Here is a 25,609-nt window from a genome sequence, read left to right on the forward strand (position 1 = left end):
AAGCAAGTATGTAAGCAAAAATGAATAAGTGAAACACCTGGGAGTGGTGGGAGAGCTAATGTCAGCCTCCGTTGTCTTGAATGAAATCAAGATTCTCTCTGTATGATAATTGGAGAATCGTCATTTCATTACAAGACCGGAGGCTACATTATGCAAGTTTAAAGCTCTGTACAGCTACATTGCTTCCATGTTCTACAGGTTTAAGATAAAATTTAACAAAAGTGGAGGCATTTGACCAATCCGCTGCTTTGAGGATATTTGAAATAGAACCACCAGTCCAGAAAACCTTACTGGCCATAGCCCCTCGTGAAGAGTGAGCGCCAAATTTGGATAAGTCAATACTATGCTTCTAACATAACAGTTCTCACCCATCTCGAGATTGTAGCAGAAGAGATTGCTCGATAGGATTTAACAAAAGAAATCAGCAATTGATTTTCTTTTAAAGTTCTAAAAACACTCATTGGTTGTTCATACACCTTCATACAGTTAACAACACAAAGTTTAGGACAGTCCAAAAAAGGAAGGATAAAAAATATTTTCTGACATAGTTTTGGTTCTTTTCCAAATTTCAAATAATACACCATCAGGAGAATACATTCTATTACAAATTTCTAAAGCTTTATCATCTGAAACACGTCTAAAAGAGATTAAGCAAAGAAGTGTAGCTAACTTAATTGAAAGTTGTTTCCTTTCATTACTCTACGAACTAGTGGATCAGTACCAATAGAAAAGTCATTTGACAGGGAATGACCTGCAGAGATTGCAGATCTGTAACAATTAACTGTTCTATAAGAAAGCCCAGATTTAAAAAGATCTGCTAAAAAATGTGCTACTTCTACAGAAGGTGCATCCAGGGGATCCAAATCCCGTTCCAAGCACCACCCACACCACTTTTTCCAGGAACTAATGTATTTTCTCCTTGTTCCTGGCGCCCATGACTCATCCAAAAGATCTTTAGCCTCTCCTGAAAGGCCTGAGTATCTTTTTGAACCCCTGAAATCTTCCAGGCAAGAAGGTCCATTTTGTCTTCTAAGAGAAGAGGGTGTAACTCTCTGTCGGGACCCTGAAGGAGGTCCAAACTCCCTGGGATAAAGCGAGGAAACTCTATTGCTAATTCCATCACCCCTGGGAACCATATTTGAGAACTCCAAAAGGGAGTAATTAGAACAGTGCGTCAATTTTTCTCTTTGAATTTTCAAGAGAACTCTCTGTATTAGGGCAAAAGTAGGGAAGGCATAAGAGTTCAGGGACTTCCAAGGTTGGAGAAGACCGTCCACTGCTGATGCTAGAGGGGTCTGGTCTCCAACTGAAGTAGTGACTTCTCTGAAAGGTCAGTCTGCTTGCAAAAAGATCTATTTCAAAGGGTCCCCACAGATTTGAAATGTTCTGGAAAACTGAAGGATTTAATTTCCAGTCGCTGGAGACTCTTAGGAACCTCAAATTCCAGTCTGCTCTTGTGTTTAGGTGGCCTGGGATGAATTCTGCTCTCAGAGAAATCTTGTGGTTCCAACAGAAATACCGAATCTTTTCTGCTAGGTCTGCTAGAGGTTTCGATCTTGCTCCCCCTAGTCCATTAATATATGAAACGGCTGAGAAATTGTCTAGTTTGATCAGGACTACATTGTTTTTGAGGATAGACTTGAAGTTCTTAAGGGCATTCAAGCATGCCAACATCTCCAGAGAATTTATGTGAGGGGTCAGCTCTTCTTTTGACCATTTTCCCCCGGTTTCCAACTTCCCAAGCCTGGCACCCCAGTCTAAATTGCTTGCGTCGGATTCCAGAGTAAGATCCGGGGTATTCCCGAATATTGCTTTTCCATTCCAATTGTCTAAGTTGTTGCACCACCATAGAAGGTCCTCCCGAGCATCCGGGGACAGGGGAACTACTTCCGAGTACTAAAGACCTTTCTTCAGGCCTGAAGCCTTTAGTCTCTGTAAGGCCCTGTAGTGAAGTGGGCCTGGAGAGATAGCTTCAATGGAAGAAGATAAAAGACCCACTATTCTTGCTAGTTCCCTTAAGCTTACTTGGTCCTTGGATAAAACATGAAAATTCTTTTTTTATTTTGATACTTTCTTTTTGGGAAGTTGCAATTGGGTTAAGGGTGTGTTCACCTGAAAACCTAGAAATTCCAGGTTCCGAGAAGGTCTCATAATGGATTTCTCCACATTGATGATAAAACCAAGACTCTCCAAGAGATCCACAGTCCAGTTCATGTGAGCCAAGAGTTCCTCTTTGTTCTGAGACATCAGTAAGATGTTGTCCAGATAGATAAGTAGGCAAACTCCTCTTCTCCTTAAAGAGGTGACTACAGGTCTCAGCACCTTGGTGAAACACCAAGGGGCTGATGATCAACCAAAAGGAAGACATTGAAATTGGTAGGTTATGTTTCTCCAAATGAACCGTAGGTATTTCTGAGAATTTGGATCCATAGGCATTGTAAAGTATGCGTCATTGAGATCCAGTTTTATGAGCCAATCTCCTTCTTGGAGGAGATCCTTCAGAAGGTGTATACCCTCCATTTTGAAATGTCTGACACAAGGTAGGAGTTCAATTCTTTTAGATTTATTACAGGGCGCCAACCTTTTTCTTTTTTCTCACCAAAAAGATTGTGCTCTCAAAACCTGGACCAGAGTTTTGAACAATGCGAATGCACCTTTCTCTAACATTTGATTCACCTCTGCATCTACGAACCTTGACTGTTCTTGGTCTGGGGAAAGTTCCCTGGGTTGTTTGGTCTGATAGGGAAAGGAAATGAAGTCTATTTTGAAACCTCTTACAGTTTCTAGGACCCAAGCATCATTTGTTATAGAAGACCAATTGTGACTGAAGAGGGAGAGTCTTCTCATTACCTTTGGGAGGGAAGAACCAGGAAGAGAAGACCTTACCTTGTCCCTGATTTTGGAATCTTCCACAACTGTTTCCGCCTCGGTTTCGATTGTTGTGGCCAAGCTGGGGAAAAAAGTTCCTTGAATAACCACGTTGGTTTTGTTGGTAATAAGATCTGTTATAACCGCGGCCGACAGCCGATCCTCCCCTGCTGGCCCTTCCAAAAAATCATCCGCCAAACATGCGTCTCATGTTTGTCTGGGCTTTGTTAAAGGCGGAGAAAGTCGAGACATATTGGCCAAGGGTTTTGATGAAGGTCTCTCCGAAGAGAAGACCATTCAGGTCTCCTTGGATGTCTTTGTTTGCCAAATCTCCTAACTTGGGATTCATACGCATAAGTATCGTTCTTCTCCTCTCAGAGGTAAGATGTGCGTTAGCATTTCCCAAAAGGCAGATGGCTCCAACCTCGAAGAAGTTCAGTGTCAACTGGAGTCCCGTGCATAGAGGCCTCCTTAGCCAGGTCAAGGATCCTAGCCAGAGGGCCAAGGGTGTCTAAAAGCTTGTCTTGACACTGATTAAGGCAGCGTTCCTGACCTTTGCGAGGATCTCTCCCAGTTTTAAATAAGAAGGTCAGAAGCTCAGGGTCAAGATTCGGAGTTGTGCCCGCTTTGTTGTCCAAAAAGGGTCTTGGGCATTCAGATTTCATGAGATTACGTGAATCACTTTCAAGGGGTTTCCTAATCCTGGATTTAATGAATTCAGAGACATGATCCAAGGGCCACCACTTGGAACCTCTAGGGTGGGTGATCTTAGATGGATTAAACATCTCATTGCCTGATGGATCTTTAATAGAGTCAGAGTTATTACTAGACTGAGCCAGGTCTTCATCAAGGAGGTCATCCTCAAACTTTTCTTGAGGGTCAAAAATGAACTCATCAGCCTCCTCATCCAAATCAAGTGGGGACAGGTAATCGTCGTCATCATTGACGAGGTCAATTGTGCCGCGAGGGGCACCTGTGCTTTTTGCACCATTAAGGCAGCTCCACCTTTTTGTGCCGCTCGGGGCACCCATGTCATTTGTAGCGCAAAGTCTACCAATAGATAAAACCATGTCGCTGGTGGCCCGTGGGATACATTGAGGCTCACTATTTTTTTGCTTAGTCTTTTTTACTGCCTTACCGCCCATAGAGGGGAGTGTGTCCACCTCATCATCCGAAGAAAGCGCTGTTTGTTCACCAGAGGTGTCCCTTTTTCTTTTTCTAAGTGCTGCTTCCACAGCTTCTTTAAGGGATGACTTCAATTGCCTCTCAAAAAGATTCATAAGTGAGGCTTGAGGAAGGTGGGGTTCATTATTAGAGAGAGAGTCCTCCTGGGACATAGTGTATTCAAAGTATAATATATATATATGTCAAAAAACAAAACTTGTTCTTTCCCCTTTTTTTTTTTTAAACCACTGAAAGGGGAAGTGCTCTTACTCAATTAAGCGCTAAACGTGGAAGCGCTTTCATTAAGATTGATAGTCAAAAAAGCACGAAATTACAGGGACAAAGGCAGCCAGAGATCATAACGTAGTACGAGAAAGAGCAGAAACCGGGCCGTTACTTGAGCGCTGCGCGTCCCCATGGAAACGCGTGGCGCGTGAGTCAGACCCAGGTCTTGTTTATTTTCAAATTTCAGCCTTGCGGTCACAAAAAGAGCACTGAGCTCTGATTTTGTTAAGTGAGTCACCTCCGGGTAACCGGAAGCAGACCGTGTCTAATAGTGTTTTTTTTAAGGAGATGCTTGGTGTACGTGCGTTGTCCTTATTGAAGCAAACACCGATGCGCGTTGAAGAAAAGGACTGACGATATCGGGGCAGATCGAAAAGAGAGGTATGCTCTCAAAAGCCAGGGCTGCATGTCCTGGGAAGCAATAAAAGTTATTGCATAATGTAGCCTCCGGAAATGTAATGAAATTACATTGCCCTTTCACACACCTTCCCTCCCGCATTTAAAAAAACAACTATTTGTACAGTTCCAACTTGTTTAATAGGCTTCGATTTTTGAACAATCAGTATAGTAGTAATATTTTTTATCCAGTTGTGAAAACAAGTGGTCCGCAGTGAAAAACGTGGTTTCGATCATCACGAGCGACGGACATTTAACAGATTATAAAAACGTTCCTGCTATTGGAAAAAAAATACAAATGCCATAAGATACGGTATATAGGACTGCGTAAGCCTAACTCGCTGCGTCGCCTTTTTGTATCCAGTCTGCTGCACCCCATCTACTCCGTCTGCGGCGCACCCAGGCATCACTGCTCTTCTTTTCGCGAACAGGGTACGTTCTACATCATGCAGTCATGCTCTGCTACCAAGAAGTCTCACATTTGGTGCTGAGTCTTGATATCACTATGGAAAAGAACATACTCATGCACTTATCTTCATCGCAGGTTCCTCACCCGCTCAGTCCTTGTGGTATCACTAACTCACTGACCAAAGAGGCCACGCACGTGGTAGTGGGCCCCCCTGTTCGGTAGTTCAGGCCTACATGAGGCGTCCGAACCACTAGGATGGGTCATCACAGCGCTTGCGATGGGAGCAACTCTAAAATGGCGTAGAGCATGTGCACCCCGCCTTTTTTATTGGTAGGGTCACGTGTGTAGTGACGTATGTGCTGGATGGGTGTGGTGTGGGTGTATACTAGCCATGAGGGAGTGTGTGTTTGCCGTTCTGACAACTAGACCTGGAAGTAAGAAATCACTACAATGGAAATCTGGGCCATGTACGTACCATTGTTGTGTTTTCCTGGAAGCGTAAGCGAAGTGGGCTGGACTGACATATGCAGATGCTGCACGAGGCTGTGAACGATGACTCCGGAGCTATGGGTGTGGTTCTGTCATGAGCTATATGAAAAATCTATTGATTTGGGTGTCCGTGTTGTAGTGCTGCCGTCACCCGGGTCTTACACGCAAATGTGTCATTATGTCTGTAAAGTCCCACAATGCGGCTAACATGGAAGGTACGGGGTATCACTGACCCTATAGTCATCCATAGTTGCACACATAAAAGATGGTGGACATGACGCATTTCTGCGAATATGAATGTTTGTTGTACATTCAGTAGACTGTTTTAGCTGTAGTAATACAGGGCTGTGAAAGGTTTAGGTTGCAGTTTTTGGCACATGAAGGACAGATAATATATATACGTATGTGGTCATTCAGGTATACTGTCGAACTTGGTGCTCGAAATCATTGTTCAAGGCTCGGAGTCGCGTCCACATCCTGTTATTGTAGAGTAATGACGTAATCAACGCGTGCCTTAAAATGTACTGTAAATACGGTGGTCATGTAATTGTTGATATAGTTTTAGGTCGACTTCGCGCTATACAAATATGCTAACAAAAAAAAAAAAAAAAAAATAGTACACATTTATAAATTGACTATACAGTTTCATTGCAGTATTGTAATGATCCACTTTGTACTTTCGTATTTGTAGAATGAGCGAAAGAAAGTTATATAATCAAAGTTTTTGTTATTGGCAGAGATAAGATGGTTACATACGCTGTTTACAGCACAATATAATGTGATAGGGTGCAGGAGCAGCATTTTACAAACTTAATGAGTACACAGACACAGATAGATAGTTGAAGTGGGTACGGGCACGTGTGCTCGACTCCATTTTATTACGTTGCTGTTGGTAACAAGTAGAATACTAACCATGATATCATACACAGATATTCAATCATAAACAGTTTCTGACTTCTGCTGTACAAAGGTAGGAGCACTATATGTGAAATAATACACAGAAGATTCTATCGTAAAGGGTTCATGAGTTGTGGTGCACTAAGGTAGGGTTGGTTTGTGTGGAGCCTGCGATGATGCGTGGTTCAGGCAGAACGCCCTGGTAAGAATGTCTTTTGGCAACTGAATTATGCCTTAATAAGGCCATGTGGCGATTATTTATGGTGCACTGAGTTAGTGGTACGTCTGGTACTCAGCGTGTGCTCACTCTGCGATGATGCGTGGTTCGAGCAGTCTGTACTCCATACATTGACTGTTGCCTACTGGACTGCATGAACTTTGAGGGGGAAAAAAAACTATCATGGATGGTTATCAATTGCTCTGCAAACTAGATTTCCTGATTGCTCCCCATAACAAATTATCCGATTGCCTTTCATGCAGTACATTCTAACTTTCTCAAAATGGGGACATATGTCTGTGGCGATGTTGAAGGTGATGCCCCAGAGGTACTTGGTATTGCCGGTGGTGGAGGTACATTTTGGCACTGTGTTCTACATTCTTTGTGAACATAGTTCACAGGATGCAGGGATTAAAGGTGCATGCGCATACTAGCAGTGCCACAAGAGTATTTTTTTGTCTGTGCCTTAAATAAATCAAGGCTAAATTCCCTACTGTCTGTAGTGTCGATACAAAGCTGAATTCAAGTAGTGAACCCTACTGTCCGCAGTGTACATTAAAGCCACTAGTCAGCACAGTTACAGAAGAATGCTTTTTTTCACTTATTTTGACAAAATCCGAATACATACAGCATAATTGTCTCTGCATTAAGTAAACCAAGGCTGAATTCCCTACTATCTATAGTGTAGATGCAAAGCTGAGTTTAAGTTGTAAACCCTGCTGTCCGCAGTGTAGATCTTAGGGGGGACTGCATCATCTGTAATCATGATTGAAATGAAAGATAGAACATGTACAGAATACATTGTTGAAATATGTATGTTTCAGGGACATTATAGTTCAAATTGTGACCTGTGCTGTCCGCAGTGTAGACTGACATTAAGTGTGTCTTTGTACTTGCAGCGTGAATTTTATTATTCAACTAAATCTATAAGTGATATAAAAGAAGTTTTTGAAGGAAGCATACTAAATGGATATTGTATAGGTTTGATAGGTGTTATACTTAGTTTGGTTTGCACTGAGTTCGCGGTACCTGAAACAACAAGGTTCTGTGGAGCCTGCAATGATGCGTGTTCAGGGTTGGCTGTACTGATAGTAATGTTTTTTGTCTTGTGAATTTAGTCTTAGTAACGACACGTGACAATGATTTTTCATGCGCTGAGTTACTAGTGCCTTTGGTGTTTAGCGTATACGTATCCTGCGATGATGCGTGGTCGGGGGGGCACAGTAATTGGAGTAATGTGTTTTTTTTGGACTGGATTCTGCATGAATTCCATTTAAAAGAGACAGTATGTCTCACTGTCACATAAAACTGTTCACTCTTCTTTTCGATGATTTATGGTGCACCGAGTTAGTAGTATCTTTCGAGCTGAGCTTGTACGTATCCTGCGATAATACGTAGTGCAGGGGGGCTGCACTGGGATCAATGTTTTTTGCCTAGCGAATTCTGCCTTAATAAGGCTACGGGGAGAAGACTTGTGGTGCAGTGAGTTAGTGATACCGAAAGAACGCCGCGTGTGCGCACCCTGCGATGATTCGTGGTTCGGGAGGGGGGTCGCAGTGGTATAATGTCTCTTGTCTACTGAAATGCGTCATGTACAATCGCCATTCTACCTGAATCGTGAGTCCTCACAATGTAGATCAAAGGCAGTAGTCCTCACTGACATCAAGAAATTATTTTTGTAGTATAATTTAACAAAATCTGAGGACATAAAGTACAATTAGCTCTACCTTAAAAAAATCAAGGCTACATTTCATGCTGTTCGTAGTATAGATTCAAAGCTGAATTCAAGTTGTGAACCCTGCTGTTCGCACTGTAGATCGAAGGCAGTAGTCATCAGAGATATTGACAAATGATTTTTGTCACTTAACAAAATCTGAACACATACAGTACAATTATTTCTGCCTTACATAAATCAAGGCTAGCTTGAATGCTGTCTGTAGTGTAGATGGAAAGCTGAATTCAAGTTGTGAACCTTGCTGTCCGCAGTGTAGATCGAAGGCACTAGTTGACACAGACATCGAGAAATGCTTTTTTGTCACATACCTTAACAAAATCTGAGGATACAGTACAATTGGCTCTGCCTTAAATAAATCGAGAATGAATTCAATGTTGTATGTAGTGCTGATGCGCTTCTGGTATAAAGTGGTGAACTCTGTTTATCGCAGTGTACATTTGAAGGCAATACTCAGTACAGACATTGAGGAATATTTTTTGTCGCATCATTTAACAAAATTGTCTCTGCTTTACATAAATCAAGGCTAACTTCAATGCTGTCTGTAGTGTAGATGCAAAGCTGAATTCAAGTTGTGAACCCTGCTGTCCGTAGTGTAGATCGAAGGCAGTATTCAGCACAGTTATAGACAAATGCTTTTTGTCACATCCCTTTACAAAATCGGAAGACATAGAGTACAATTGTCTCTACCTTAAATAAAGCAAGGCTTGATTCAATGCTGTCCATAGTGTAGATCCAAAGCTGAATTCAAGTTGTGAACCCTGCTGTCCGCAGTGTAGATGGAAGGCAGCAGTTGACACAGACATCGAGAAATGCTTTTTTGTGACATACTTTAACAAAATCGGAGGACATAGTACAATTGTCTTTGCCTTAAATAAATCAAGACTGAATTCAATGTTGTCTGTAGTGCTGATGCGCCACTGGTATCACGTTGTAAACTCGATTGACTGCACTGTAGATCAAAGGCAGTAGTCAGCACAGATATCGCCGAAGAAGTTTTATCACTTATTTTAACACAGTCTGAGGACAAAGAGTAGAATTGTCTCTGCCTTACATAAATCAAGGCTAACTTCAATGCTGTCCGTAGTGTAGATCCAAATCTGAATTCAAGTTGTGAACCCTGCTGTCCGCAGTGTAGATTGAAGGCAGTAGTCGATACAGACATAAGTCTAGGGTGCTGTTTGCAATGGGTCTGTATCGAGGCGGCACATGGTCATGGCGGCAGCCACATGGCAGGGTGAGGACCTTCGCTGTGGCGGAGTCTCTTTTCTTTGCAGAAGTGAACCACGCCCAAGACGTAGGCTGATTATTTATAGTCTTACGCTGACGTTGCATACGTTGGACCAGCCTACTCTGCTTCTGCTTAAAGGGGGGGTGAGTCAACACTGCTACATGACCAAAATATTCCCCAGTGTCTGAGATAATATGGTTGCATCCACTATGCAGTTCACTAGTGTATCTACACAGGGAAAAGTTTTTGGTTTGTGTAGTGAGTTGTGTAGTGAGTTGTGTATAGCATATCACCGGTAGTGTTAGCATCGTGTACATTATTGTTGATGCGCGAGTTCCTTCCCTTATACATAGTTGGTTGCCACATCTCTTAACATTGAGCTAATCTGCTGTTGAGGGGATATATTATTTTGGGAAGCGTGGCTATCCTGTTTTGCGCTGCCTCTGAGGTAGTAGAGGGGGAGGGTTCAGGGGGGGTGATTGTACTGGTGGTGGCGTTGGGTATTGTCATTTTGTTGGATATCGGAAGGGTATAATTAGTACCTCTATCACATATTCCTCTTTAAATATGGGTGTGAGTTGGATGTAATTCAAGCAGTACATAGTCGTCGTCCTTACACTAGTTAAATGTTGATGTTAATTTGTTAGTGGTAAGTGGAACTATTGACTATTTTTTTAGGTAGCATTGCAGATTTGGCATCTTGTTGAAATTATGGGGAAGTGGTAAACATTATAATTAGGAATTGTCATTTAAAAAACCTTTGAAATTCACTGAAAAAACAATAGGGTTCAAGCAGGTTATAGTTAGGAATTATCCTTAAAAACCTTAGAAATTCATTGAAAAAACCAGAGGTTTCAGGGGTGTTATAGTTAGCTGGACATTTCACTCATACAAAACCATTGAATTTCCTCCGTTATAGTTAGTTTTACTAACTGTAACTCTCGCGCCCGCAATCCACTAGTGATGATGTCACATATTACATCATTCATGACGTGGTCAGGGACATCACTGATGACATTTCAAATTACATCACTGATGGGATGGTGACAATCAGATACACCTCATCATACAGTACTATAACCTTTTATCACTCACTGTAAAATACAGAGTACCATATTTGAATCCATTGACACAGCAATACAAGTATCTAAAAACCCACTCAGTGATTCCTAGATCTACACACACATCTAATCAATTAACTATAGATTTACTCATACATGTTATCAATGATCAATAGAACACTATCAAATATACTTATACACCTATATTATCATTACACACCAGCACACATCCTATTCACTTATGCAGTCATCCTACTCACTTTTGCAAACAATGTATCATATTTACATTTAGTCAGCTACACACTTATACAATAGCACTTTAGTTATTCATATAGATACTAACTCATACTTAGTGTGTTATGAAATCACTATTAAAAGTATACAGTTATCCATACAGTCACTCATGCAATCACTGAGTCTTATGAATACTCATTTATATACAACAACTGTCACATACGCTGCCTTTTATTTTTTTCTACTTTGTTGGGCATGTACCATTGAGAAATATATTTGCTCATCACCACAGCATTGAAGATAATCACTCACCCAAACAAGTATTAACATGTAGTCTTAACTTCATATACCTACTAAATTAACTCTTCACATATCTTTGGGCAGTTGCAGATCCCCCACTGAACCACACACATTCACTCCCCATACAAATAGTCAATTAACTAATCAATAACTAATATAAACTTTCACGTAGCTAGTAAGCAACTGGTGCAGCAGTTTACACAACAACTGACAAAGTAATACAGATAGTCACACAGTTTAGTCACTATCCAATATATTTAGTGAGACACTATGACTTAGTCATGTAAACATTCAATCACGCAGTTACTAAATCTACTAAATCCTCCATCCAGATATTTATATATCCACTGATTCTTCAATGCAGATTGGTATATATATAATACATATTTAAATAACAAACCAAACCACATTCACTGGATGATATCATCAGTGCTGTCATCAGTGATGTCATTTGAGGTGTCATCAGTGATGTCATCAGTGCTGTCACTGACCATGTCATGAATGATGTAATATGTGACATCATCACCAGTGGATTGTGGGCGCGAGAGTTACAGTTAGTACAACTAACTATAACGGAGGAGTTTCAATGGTTTTGTATGAGTGAAATGTCTAGCTAACTATAACACCCCTGAAACCTATGTATTTTTCAATGAATATATATATATATTATATATTATATATATATATATATATATATATATATATATATATATATATATATATATATACGTATAGACATATTTTGATTTTTATTTTGCAGCACTACAAATACCATAGTGCTCGGAGGCCCGTTGGGGCGGGGCGTCTTTGAAATATAAATATAAATATCTGTCTGCAGTCCTAGCTGTTGACTCTGTGCCTAGCCTGTGAACAAGTGCGTGGAAGCCTGAAACGCATCTGGATGTCATTCATGAGGTATTCTGATGCTGCTATATATATATCCTCCAAAACGCTCCTGCAGCTTGAGCACTCCACAAACAGGTAAGTGAACAGCCACTTTATTGCCGCGATGAAGATTTCATTTCTCACGTAATTATTCCTTTCAAGCCTACGCATTTCAAAGCTGTCCGCTTCTTCCTCTTGGGCTTGTGATACAAAGCAGAATATATATATATATATATATATATATATATATTCCAATTTCCTCTGAGATACCCAGCCGAGTTTCGACGAAAATACAGCACTCACGGGTAATTCAGCATTCAGCAAAGGATTTTATTACAAAACAAACGCGTTTCGGGAATGAGATCCCTTCGTCAGTGTTCACATCAGAAAACGCTATGCGGCACCATTATCAATGTTTGTGAGGACCACAACGTCATCATCATTACGTGTATCGTAATCTTCAATATCCTTCCAAAACAGTATCTTGGTCCAACGCGACGTTATTTGTTTCTCAGAATTTTGAAATCTGGATGAATTGTGTCCACTAGCTTGCAAAGTATGAATTTTTATCATTATAGCAATGTTGCCGATACACAGCGTGAACTGACGGTGTAACAGTCTATTTTACAACATTTCTATGATAAACTGGGAAAGTATAACACACTCAAAGATGGCGCGCAAAATGAATTGACCGCTATAGTACATTGTTTGTTTTGATGATCCTCACAAACATTGATAATGATGCCGCATAGCGTTTTCTGATGTGAACACTGACAAAGGGATCTCATTCCCGAAACGCGTTTGTTTTGTAATAAAATCCTTTGCTGAATGCTGAATTACCCGTGAGTGCTGTATTTTCTTCGAAACCCGGCTGGGTATCTCAGAGGAAATTGGAGCCGCTATTTGTACACGCGGACACCACCGCGTTACAGCACCCGCTTGTAAGAGTGACTCGTGTTGTGGTGTAACAGGAGCCTAGATATATATATATATATATATATATATATATATATATATATATATATTTATATATTTTTTTCTGATGTATATATTTATTTGCTAGTAAGTAGCTATAGTTAGGACCATGTTTTCATAACAAAAGTGTTTTTTACTTGCTTATAACCTTAGCGACGTATGATGAATCTTCACGAAATGTTCCCAAAAACGTGCCCAGGTGATTCATGTTGTGCATGGAAAGTTTTGGGGTGATCTGTCAATCGGGGGCTGAGAAACACGGGGGTCAAAAAAGGGCGTTTCCCATGTTAATTCCCATAGACTCATTAGACACGGCTGCAGCCTGAACTGCTGGACAGAAATACACCAGATTTGGCAGAAAGTCAGCTTTTGGTCCACGGATTGTCCTTATTGTTATTTAGTGTAAATCCGTTCAGTAATTTTCTAGCTATTAAAGGAAATCCAAATTTGTATATCTAAACCTAAACCTAAGGGGATGATGGACGGGATGCTGGATTAAACCCAGATCAGTTGACTGGGGGTGAGTGCTTGCAATGTTCAACACTCCGTCCATCATCCCCTTTGGATTTGCTTTGTTGGCCCTAAGTTGGCAGGGTATGCCCAGATGTGGGTCCCTTGCTCACTTTGCCACTGGATTCAAGCTAGCCCGGCTGATGACGGATGATTAGCCAGAAACCGATCCCAGGATGCTTGTTTCCGGTCCAGGGAAGACATGTCTTGGCAGTTCGGGCTGGACTGTTCCCATGAGGCACAAGGTCAGACTGATTTGCATATAGCCATGTCTGAACTGGGATGGCGGAGTGAGCTAAAGAATGATGATGGATTAAACCCAGATCAGTTGACTGGGGGTGAGTGCTTGCAATGTTCAACACTCCGTCCATCATCCCTTTTGGTTTTGCTTTACAGATTTGTTAACACAGGTTGACAAATAAAAATGCATGCACCAGCAGCAATAAATCATTGTCCAGACAAATAATCACTTATATGAAAAAGAGAAGTATTTTATTTCTACCGCAAACCACACAAAGGAAGAACGTGACATTCACAAACAATTTCACAGTGCTCCTCTGTGGTCGGGGCTCTAGTGTCTCTCTGGTTATTCCTTGTCCCGCTCACTCCTCTCGTTAGCAATTGTCGTTATACCCCATTCCCTATTAATATCATCCACGGTATGTGCCAGTGGCTGTTCAAGTCTCAAGAGTCCACTACATCTTTGATTTACAGTCAACAGTCGTCCAGCGCAAACAAGTTTGATTTAGCAGCAAGCTCACTCCGGGCCATCAGGTCTCAAACAAGCCTTACCTGCACTGACAGGAGTGACACTTTCATGGTTCTGGAGTGCACCCCTTCCATGGGTGCTCACAGCAGCTCCGGTCCCAGTCAGGCGAAACATTTGCACGCAGACTTAGTGGCTACACTCGGGGAGACAGACTCCCTCTCTCGAGGTCACACTCCTGCAGTGATCGAGGGCTTCCTGTGGCATTCTCCAGATGGGGGTGAAAGCTACAACGATCCTTTTACCTATGTGATGTTGATCAGCAATGACCCCCTAATGTGGGGTGAATCTGAACTTCATGGTTCAGTAGGGGGGGGGGGAGGGGGGAGTGTCTTCCCTGTAGTAACCCATTAGTCAAGAGGTAGACGCGGTAGTTAGTAGCTATCCTGAGCCCACGCTGCCATATTCAAATCTATCTGATGCTGGCATCACTTAGACACCTCAGAGTCAATGAGCTCTAATATTTAGAGAATCTTGATCCCTCTAATACGTAAAGAATGAAACTTTATTTTCAAGAATACAGAGAATATATGCGAGCTGTTTATTTGTTGTTTTGATTCTATCTTCCTTTACTTGATGATAAAAACATTTGTTGCTGTCTTCGTCATCGGGCGGAATTCAAAATCCACAGAAAGTGTACGCTTCAACAAAAAAATATTTTACATTTCTTCTCTGGCTGTAAAGAGAAAAGAAGAACATGGAACCAATAAGTGGCAGGAGAAAAATCCTTTATATACCCAACATTAACTTTCAATTAATCCAAAGGAAAACTCCTACGCATTCTTTTCGTTCGTTTCGGAAGCTGGGAGGGCCGTCAGCCAAAGATCTGCTTCCTCTGTCTCAGAAGAGCAATCACCACATCTGGTACAACTGCAGCAGACACAAGTGGATAGGAACAATACCTGCCAAACCTCACTTCCGGGACTCTGTCCAGACTGGGTCGTGGTTTTTTTGCTATCTCATTTATTTAAACCACAAGACGCCAGATCTGCAAGAAGCAGTTGCATTCACCAAACTTCATTAATGCTAGTGATGCAACATTCCTTTATGTCCATACTGCAAATCACATTAAATATGGAAAGGCATAGACTAAATGTCAGTAGCTGTTTTAGCAATGCACACGTTTGCCATTCTTTAAAGATGGTTGACTCATACAGGTCCAGTATCAGTGGTTTAGGTGAACTGCATGATTCTCTTATAAGCACAAAGCAATCTCTACATGGGTGCCATTTTCTTTACAAAACTGAAAATAGCTAAAAAAAAATTTGATCAGTTAGCAAATATGCTACAATTCGTATATCTCAATCAGGGCTCGCTGATGTCTGTGCCATTGGTCACGGAAAATAGGTAATGCCGATAAGTAATGCTTGTGCCAAATTGTGTGAAAGGCACTCGGTTGTTTACAAACATACAGGGAACTCCAGGACTGATAATTTTGATTTTGGGGCACGTGAGAGTGCTATCTTTGCCTCCGTATTAAGATGACGGAACACGTGCTTGCAAATAACATAAGTCATGGTACAGAGAAAGTCATCTTGAAGGGTACTAAATGTAACTGAAGGTAAGTCCTGTGGGAGATCAGGTCTTGTCCCCCTCAGCCCCCTGATTATCTGTGGAGTCTGACCCAAGAGTGCCAAGAATGCCTCTTTTCACCCAGCGTGCATATCTTGCGTCCATTTACATACGTTGTATTGTGTTGGTATGCGCTTGTATTTTATATGTTCCCCTGACAGCTAACATATGCGTGTGGGTTAATGCCACAGACAAAGCTGTGGGGACTGGTGTTGCGACCACTTCTAAACCCAGGACAGGCACATGCCATATTTTATCATTCAGTGACCAGTGCTTAAAAAGCGAAAAGACGGAGAAAAAGAAAGACGGAAAACCCCTCACTATGCGAGAAAGCAGGAATCTGCAAAACTGAGATCAAGAGGCAGGTGCTGTTGGTGGCGGATTTAAGAGTGATGACGCAGCCGCGGCCCGGGCAGGTAAGAGTGGTAGGGCGGTGGGGCCCGTGGGGGAATTTCGAAGGACAATGAGGAGGGAAAACTAAATAGATAATTCATTTTCCCTCGTCATCCTACGTCGAAATTCCCACGTGCTCCCCACCGGGCCCCACAGTTCTTACCTGCACGGGCGCAACTGGTGATGAAGGGATTAAAGACTGTGCAGGCTTGGTATTGGGCACGTCAACATTTAATTGCACCGGCCACAGGCTTCTGATAAGGGCTTTGGGTACCAGCTCTCAATCTGTTCCAAATTAAACTATGCCAAAGACGAATGAAGGTCTTTAGGTTCCATACTGATATTGTCTTTAGGTAGAAATGGGCGGAGGGTGTGGGTGTACATGTGCCTCCCAGTCACTCTCTTTCTTCTTGAGGTCTAGCAGTAAGAAAGCAAACTCAAGATCTTGCTGGTCCATGATTTTCAGAGGGATATCTTCATTGGTGGGAAAGTAATTTATCTTATTATTACTTGTGAAATACAGAGTTATTCAGAACATTACTCAAACCAAACCCTTCGATCCGATGTTTCCTACAATAGATCCTGATGTCTTATGAAAAGACAGATGGACCTTGTGGGAAATTGGGTGAGAGCCCTGGTTAATCAGCAGCCACAATCTCTTGCAGGTAGAACCACAATCAAATTCTTAAATGAACCTGTGCTTAACCCGGAGTAACTTGGTAGAGTCCTGACAATTACGAAGCCCCCTACCACCTGCTGACTCACTCCGTCGCCAACTATCTCAGCAGGTACTTGCTTCCCCACAGCGGGCCATGGGCAAGGTTACTGCTATTTCTGTTGACTGAACTTTGGGCATGTTTGGTGTTCCTGTGTTAATCTTTGTGGCAGCAGCGCCTACTGCATGGTCCTCTATACCCAGATGTGGGAAGCTGGTATGTACTGAAAGTCATTTGGCGGTGGTGATGGTGGTGGAGTCAGGGTTCATGCAAGGGGCAAAGGGGTACACATGGTGGTGTGTGAGTACAGTGGTTGCATGGGAGATCCATCCTGCTCCTCAGTATGAGAATATCATCTCAGAGGTCATAGCATTTCTGGTGGGCTGGTTAGCTATTTTTCCTTTGCCACTTGTTTCCCCATAAATTGGCGGCCAATTCCCAAACACACACTTTCCGGCATAACAAGTCACTCCAGCAAGTGCTTTCAACATCAATCTCACCATCATTTTCAACACTTTTCAAAACTTATTATCCACTTGTGGTGACTTGTGACTAAAATCTCCAATTATAAAAAATCGATCTTAATGCCAGGCAAAGAAAGGTCTTAGGTTAAAGCAAGTTAATCCCCTGAGCAATTACTTTGCATTAGAAGCCTCTGGTACAGAAGTTCCCTATCAACTAATTACTTCAACTATGCAAACATCCAATATCTCCAGGGATAAATACACTGTCAGTTAATTATCTAGTAGATATTCTTTCTGTTGAAACATCTACTGGAAATATAAGTTCACTTCTATTTAAACCTACAAAGAAAACTTGCAGTTGGGACTGCCTGCAACTCGGCCATAAACCCCAGGATAAGACTATTGTTAATTCTCTGAGTCCCTCCTTTAACTAATTCAAGCTGAACAAATAACGAGGTTTCGATCACCATATCTCTTCCAATTTTTCAAGCTACGACTTCTCATATTATGACCACAACAATTACTAGAACAGCACCTATCAACACAGCAACTTCAATTGTTGATGCTTGTTCAATAAATAAGATTCAGACTCAATTTATGTTTTTGACAAACCGCTAAATGAAAAGGGTCAGAATTACAATATTTCAAACCTGCGATGGTAATGAAATCTCTTGTCAGTTCCCTGGAAAACTCAGACTTATTAGATAAGTTGACCAGCCTAAACAGTTCTCTACACATTGAATTTCAATCAAGCCTGAAACTCTACAACTTAAATAAATGAGCTCCAGCCCCAGAAGAATTAAATGAAAGAAATACTCCCCCAATCTTTACAGTGCTTCCAAGGCAATGGGGGCAGTAACTATAACCCTATAAAAATGGTGAATACAATGAGCAAGCTGTCATTACTGACTGATTAGATGTATTTATTAACAGTCATTAAAAAGGATCTCACTTCGATTCTCTACACCAAGGACATACTTCTTAAGATGCTACAATCGCCCACCAACCTGGATATGCATGTAGTCAATTTGCCATGACCGAATGGTATTGTAGACTTACTTTAATGTTTGTCAGGCAATTTAACTCAAAATGCTGTACCTGTCTCAATGGAACCTTCGCCTTGTTTAGAGGTAGTGGAGTCCTCCGCTCACCAGGTGGAATTCCTGGCTGTACAAATGACTCTAACAACTACTCAAATTCATGTTCAGAACACTTTTCCTAATTCTTGTCTGCGCCAAACCTCACACTCAATTGAAATCTTATCTATTGATTGAGTCATGACCTAATAAATAAAAGGATAATTACGCACTTATATAGCGCACGACTACCCGTAGGCATCTCAGCGCTTGTACGAATACTGCAGAGGAACCCTTCCTGGCCTTTCCCTGTGAGGAGCCCACTCCTGGGCACCCCCAAGGTGAAGTCAGGCATTCTCAGCATTGTTGGGGCCGTTGTAGAGATTAAGCAAGCTATTGCCCAGAGGTGCAGAGTGGGGCTCATGATCAGAATAGGCACCGAGGCGAGAATTATCAGGTCCGAGGAAATTGAGCCCGAGACCCACCGAGGCGGGTATTGAACCCTGGTCCCGGCCAGACTCCTGCATCAGGGTCTGCCGCTCTAACCATTGAGCCACACTTCTCTACTTCACCCTGTCCCTCTCCGGGGTCATTAACAGGGAAATTTCAACATTATATCAGAAGGCGATGCCCTAAGAAGATAAAGGAATAGACATTTTAAAACACAAAGTTTGCAAACCATCCAAAGTCTATCCAACGTGATCCTAAGACCATTACAAGTAATCCAAAACTCTTTCCAATTTTTCATAAGAGACGTTCCAGAGGATTTAGGGTCAATAACAACAGAGGTTAGGGTGAACAATTATCTTCAAAGCTCTACCCCCTTTAAAACCTCAAATGTCACAATTCAAACATCAAGATTGTCAAACAATGAGGAAGCTACACAAATAATTAGTTCTTCTCTGGAAGTTCCATCAACCAGTTTGGGAGCCTTGGTTCCCGAAGATCAAAGCGTATCTAAAAGAATAGAGGATGGTTTTGTTTTTCTTATGAAAGCTCTTACTAATACAAGTTTTCCCCCATCTTCAATAAAAACAAAACTTGCTTGGGCAGCTCAATTATGCTCTTCGGGAAAGGAACCTTAGGTGGATTTACCCACAACAAATTCCAAATTCAAAGATAATATCCATTAGTTGATTGATTTGCAAAGGAACAAACACATAAATCCTGCAACAACAGATTGTGACTGGAAAATGTTCCGGACATTCTCATTCTCGTTTTCTCTTCAGGTTATGTTTTATTTTTAGAAGTAAAACATATAACTTTGGAGACTTACTCCATTTAAAATTCATTTACAGGCATGCTGCAAACATTGAGGGTATACACACAACTTAGGCAACAAAGGCAATCATTATAAACGTCTGGTCAAGGAAATCTGAGTTAGCCGCTTGGGGTATTACATTATCAAATGATCTCTTCCAAAATATTATTTTTTTTATTTATTTTTTATAAACTCTTTTTATTACACACAAAGAGCACAACATTTCTGATTACATGACAGATATTATCTCAAGTATCCAGTATTTTTGTGACAAATCGAAACGACAGGTCAGTGGGGTAGGGCTTCAGGGTGTAAGAGACTCCTCCAGAGACAGTACAGCGGGCGGGGCACAAATATGTCCTCTATATACATGCCATTTGTCCCAAATGGCAGACCATTTTGGGGGCATCCCGCACTACATACACTTTTTTTCCCTCAGCATGTGTTAACCGTCAGGCTTCTTGTACCTTGTCCCTGCTTGATAGCAGCCAAAAACTACAATTCCCATAATGCACTGCAATGGTTACCAGATTGTATGATTTCCCATGCTGCACTAGTCTAAGGTCAGGTGACATCTGCAGCATATAAGCTGCCAGCTCCCGGTCTCAGGTGCATGGCTTTTTTTTGCTAGCACCACGCCCTTCCTGCCTGTGAGTTCCTGGTCCTCCAGTACCTGTGCTGCAGTGCTTCTGGTGATTTCCCCCTGCCTAAAGCATTTTTGTATGAGATATTCGTCCCTGATCTACCCTTATTCAGCCTGGACATGCTGAATACCTCTGTCTTCCTTATTGCAGTGAGCACGCACTCGAGCCTGTTTCCCCTTTTTGTTTATTTTGTTCACGCCAGGACCCGTTGCACTCTACTGTCTTGGGGAATTCTCTGAGCGCGAGAACACGCTGGATACTGTCTTCCCTTCTGTTTTACTTACGCGCTATCAAGCGCTGTGCATTCTTTTGATTCCTCTCGCTTTAAGTTGGTCTGACGGCCTATTATGTCCCTTCCGAGTACAGTGCGAGGAGCGCTATTACGCTAGTGACTTCTCCCTTTTATTTTGTTGTATTAGCGTGCACGTGAGCAACGGAAGTCGTTTTGTTTTCTTTATAACACGCACAGGCAGTACGGTTGATACTTTGTATCCCTCTGAACCCGTTCGAGTCTTACAAAAAGATTGAATGCTGCTTTCTGCCAAGCAGTCTAGGTGGCTACACGGACTGCAGGAGGACTTCCAGTTTGGTTAATTGCTTAAACAAACTGCGAGTGTGTGTGTAAGGAAGGAGATTACCTTTATTTTATTTTTTTGCCTTTCATTTGGAGAGACCTGATTTAATCCCGAGACTGGCATTTTAGAAGTGAGTCCGGGGAAGCATATAATTTGAGTACTTAATATGTGATGCTGTCCTATATTTATGCCTGTTAAGCTGTCCTTAGTGTAACCATAGTGTCTGCTGTTTTTCCTGTTTGATGAAGGAGTACCCGATCTACTGATTATCCCTTCTCCTTATTACAAGAAGTTCTGGTGGTCCTTCTGGGTCTCTTCACTCCCCGAGGGTATCAGTCTACCATTGGTGTGCCTAATTGGCTAGAGGTGGATATACCCTATGTGAGTGGAGAGGCGCAATCTTCGCTCCCATGGATATTGGTTTTTCTGACCTGGGACAAGACAGCATGCACCAATCCAGATCTGCCTTCCATGAAGCTAATATAGGCGACACACCAGAACCCAACAGTCAAGCAATATTCCTCTTGGGCACCATCAGGCCCAGCGTAACCCACGTTTTCACTCTGTTGTTCACATCAGTAGGCTCCCATACATTTAACAAACACCATTTTGCTTCTGGTTGGAGCCCCACCCCAAGTAAATCAGTTATACATTTGTGTATCCCCTTCCAGTAGTTCTGGATAGTAACACAAGCCCATATTATGTGTAGGATAGTACCCTCTTAGCTGCATTGCCTTCGGCACATCCCATCAGACGCTTTCCCCATGCTAACGTGCCTGGCCCCTGACACAAAATTTCTGTGGAGGATCTTTGATTGCACCAGGCGGAGTCTGGAAGAGATTGGCACTTCTTTGGGGGGAGGACAACGCCTCCTGCCATTCTTCATCATCAAGTTCTATCCCGTCTCCGATAGAGATTCCCCGTTGGACAGGTTGGACATTAGTGCATGTCGCACCTGCAAATAATGGAAATATTCTGAATCCGCTAACTCAAACTCTTTCTGTAGAGTGGCAAAGGACAGCACCGTCCCCTTACAGCCTAAGGTCCCCAATCCGTGAGATCCCGATCAAATCCCAGTTTAGAAACCCTTTTGAGGTGCGTAGAGCACACCCAACTGCTTGGCATCCCACAGTTGCGTGGTTTGTGTGAGTCGCCGATCCCACCCCAAACTTTTGTTCGCCGCCCTCCAGACGTGTTGGGTAGGTCCTGTGAGTGAAGTCTTTACAGCAAGGGAGTACATGGCTCTATTAAAGTTACACGCCCCGGAAGTAGCCACTTGTCCATCCTATACCCGGGGTCATCCTCGTGTCTATATGTGCAAAGGTTAATTGCGGCTAGATGAGCAGCCCAATAATATTTCCTGATGTCAGGAAGAGCGATACCCCCTGTCATACCATGAAAATACTACTTTTTGTAAAGCTATGCATGGCCTGCCTTCCCACAACAGCTCTCTCTGGAGGCCCTCAATTTCTTTAAAATAACAAGCTAGGACTGCGTCCGGGTGGTTCTGCAGGGCATACAGAAATCGGGGCAAACCCATAATTTCAAAAAAAGCGCAACACATCCCAGCAGGGGGAGCTGGAGTGCCCTCCAGTGGGTAACGTCCCTTTTCAGGCACGGGGGAGGCCAAGATAAAAACACCCAGGTATCAGAAGCCGTCCCAGGCCACTTGAATTGGACAGTTCCTTAGGGGGGTTGAGGGTTCACCGCTAAGAACATAGACGACAGTTGATCCTGTATCCTGAGTTCTTCCCAAAGTTTGTAAAAAAATATTCTTTATTTTTAAGAGAGGCAGTAAACCAATTTAAATTCCATGATTATCACTCAACTGAAATTACTCAGCCAACTGATTTTAAAACGTAATTTATATTCCGAAATATTTGCATCAATATCAGCATGAACCTGGATAGGGACCCGCAGATTATGTTATCAGGCCCCCAGATCACAAATTTTCAAACAGGACATCATCAGCGCATACCTAACCACAAGGGTGGATGTGCCACCACCTAAAATAACATTCCACTATTATGTTCTTGGAACATCACTGGAACTGATCGACATATTGAGCTACAAGAAAACAACCTTGTCACACAGTCTGCCTATAAGCACCTTGGAAGCTTAATTCCTTTAAATGTGGGAACAATCCTATATAAGAGGCCTTTGCCCAAAAAAACGCCAGTGGGATATCCAAGCAGGGGCCTTTTGACGGTAATTCACAATAGCGTAGGATCTCAGATCCTTAAGACAAATTGCAATAAGATCACATTCCAGTAGTGTGAAATTGTTGCACAAAAATCAACCAATTTCTGATATTAAACATTTACTTTCAACAAACGCCTTCAATAAAGAAATCAATATGCTGTTCGATATTAAAAGAACTCAAAAACATTTTGGTGCAGTATGCCTCTGATCATAACAAAGGGACTTTAATGAGAAACCTTTATTTTTAGTTGGAAATTAATTACACTTTGTCGAAGATTTTCTGCATAGTATTTTCAATGTGGCTGCCCCAATAGCATCTGAATGGGTCAATAATAGACAATTGACACACAATTATTTGTCCAAATTATTTCTTGATTTAGGGTTTAATGGATTGAATGGGATATTCCCTCTGGATAAACCAGCACAACCCACATTTATCTCAGTCAAAAGGTATAATTGAAAAAGAAGACACGGAAGAGCACTATTTGCGCGAATACTTTGAAGACTATGGCAAAATTGAAGTAATTGAAATCATGACCGACCGTGGCAGTGGCAAGAAGAGGGGGTTCGCCTTCGTTACATTTGATGACCACGACTCTGTGGACAAGATTGTCATTCAGAAGTACCATATTGTGAACGGTCACAACTGTGAAGTACGCAAAGCTCTCTCCAAGCAAGAAATGGCAACCGTGTCTCAGAGAGGGGAGACTGGTCGTGGTGGTTCTTCTGGAAGCTTTGGTGGAAGAGGTGGTGGATTTGGAGGCAATGATAACTTTAGCCGTGGTGGTGGAGCCGGAAGCTATGGAGGCCGTGGGAATAGTAGTGGTGGTTTTGGTGGTAGTCGAGGCGGGGGATATGGTGGTGACGGCTACAATGGATTTAGCAATGACGGTGGTTATGGTGGAAGCTCGCCGTATTCCGGTGGCAACAGAGGCTATGGTGGCGGTGGCGGAGGAGGATATGGTGGAAACCAGGGGGGTGGATACGGCGGTGGATATGATAATTACAACAACGGAGGTGGAGGTGCCGGATATGGCGGTGGAAGTGGTAACTTTGGTGCTGGTGGTGGCGGCGGCGGCAACTACAATGACTTTGGCAGTTACAACAGCCAGTCCTCCAACTTTGGCCCAATGAAGGGTGGCAATTTCGGTGGAGGAAGGAGCTCTGGCCCTTACGGTGGCAGTGGAGGAGGTGGATATGGACCCAACGGCGGTTATGGAAGTGGCGGCAGAAGGTTTTAAATTTCGGAAACCAAGCTTAGCTGGAGAGGAGAGCCAGAGAAGTGACAGGGCAGCTGCAGGTTACCACAGTTTGAACTCAGCCAGCAAAGGACAGTTGTGGCAAGGGGTGCAGCTGCTACAAGAAGCCTTTTTTGATAAACATTTATGAATGGGACAAACGCGAGGACTTTTGTGGCGATTAATTATATGTACAGGTTCTACAGTAGTTGTGTTTAAAGTGAGAATTCCCGAGTGGGTTTTTTTTGACAACTTTTTTTTTTCACCGTTTGCGATTTGTAAAGTCTGATCATGGCGCAAAATAAATACTTGTCTTTTTATAAAAAATAAAAATAAAAAAAAAGGTATAATTGATTATACATTGCTCCACTATTCCTACATTTCCCTCTGCAAGAATTACAAAATTATACCCAGGAAAGAGAGCAACCCTAATCCTTAGCTAATTTCCATAGAGTAGAAACATGATTTTTGATCAATAAACAATCACAGTAATAATGACTCTCAGGCACAGAAAAATTAAAATGTGATAAATTGGGTTAGCTCTTTTACCTAAAGATATTCTTTATTAATGAACCATTAATTTGCTACCTCACAACAAAATACCAATTTCCAACAACTCCAATCCTGATTTAACTGGTGCAATGACTGTGAACAACTAAGAATCTATCTTTTTAATTATATTTCATTCACATCACCAATATAATATATCCTCATTTGGTCATGAAAGCTACCTACTGAGAACAGAATACATCGGAGAAACCCTAGAGCCCTCCTAAAACATCCAGCTATATTCTCTTGTCACATACAGATTAAGGAGGAAAGGAAACGCCATGAAAGAAAGATAAAAGTAATATGGACACTCCGTCAACAAGTGGCCTGGTCTCAATCATACGTAACAGCCAGGTTCAAGAATATAAAAACGTTTTGTTCCTTAATAGGTCATGGCATCAGATCAAGCTGCTACCGATTATTATATACAACTGGTAAAATGCAATACGTATATCAATATTCTCTATGTGAACAACCCAGTTGATCAATTTGTTTTACCA

At 42.0% G+C, this 25,609-nt stretch overlaps 2 protein-coding genes across 4 annotated transcripts in view; one reads left to right on the plus strand and one right to left on the minus strand.

Annotated features, from left to right (window-relative positions):
- CCDC91 (coiled-coil domain containing 91) overlaps positions 1–25,609 on the minus strand; it is a 1,919,235-nt gene that overhangs the window by 946,673 nt on the left and 946,953 nt on the right. The gene's annotated exons all lie outside the window — the stretch shown is intronic.
- Positions 23,718–24,884, plus strand: LOC147733904 (uncharacterized). Its single transcript, XM_086953571.1, has one exon. The coding sequence runs from the start codon at positions 23,718–23,720 to the stop codon at positions 24,561–24,563; it is 846 nt and encodes a 281-aa protein (XP_086809697.1). The 3' UTR covers positions 24,564–24,884.

This window comes from Lissotriton vulgaris, chromosome 1_2, assembly GCF_964263255.1.
Source record: "Lissotriton vulgaris chromosome 1_2, aLisVul1.2, whole genome shotgun sequence".
Taxonomy (NCBI): domain Eukaryota; kingdom Metazoa; phylum Chordata; class Amphibia; order Caudata; family Salamandridae; genus Lissotriton; species Lissotriton vulgaris.

What these genes read in the sequence shown, in the direction of transcription:
- LOC147733904 (XM_086953571.1), top strand. Translation starts at nt 23,718, where the DNA reads ATGGGATATTCCCTCTGGATAAACCAGCACAACCCACATTTATCTCAG.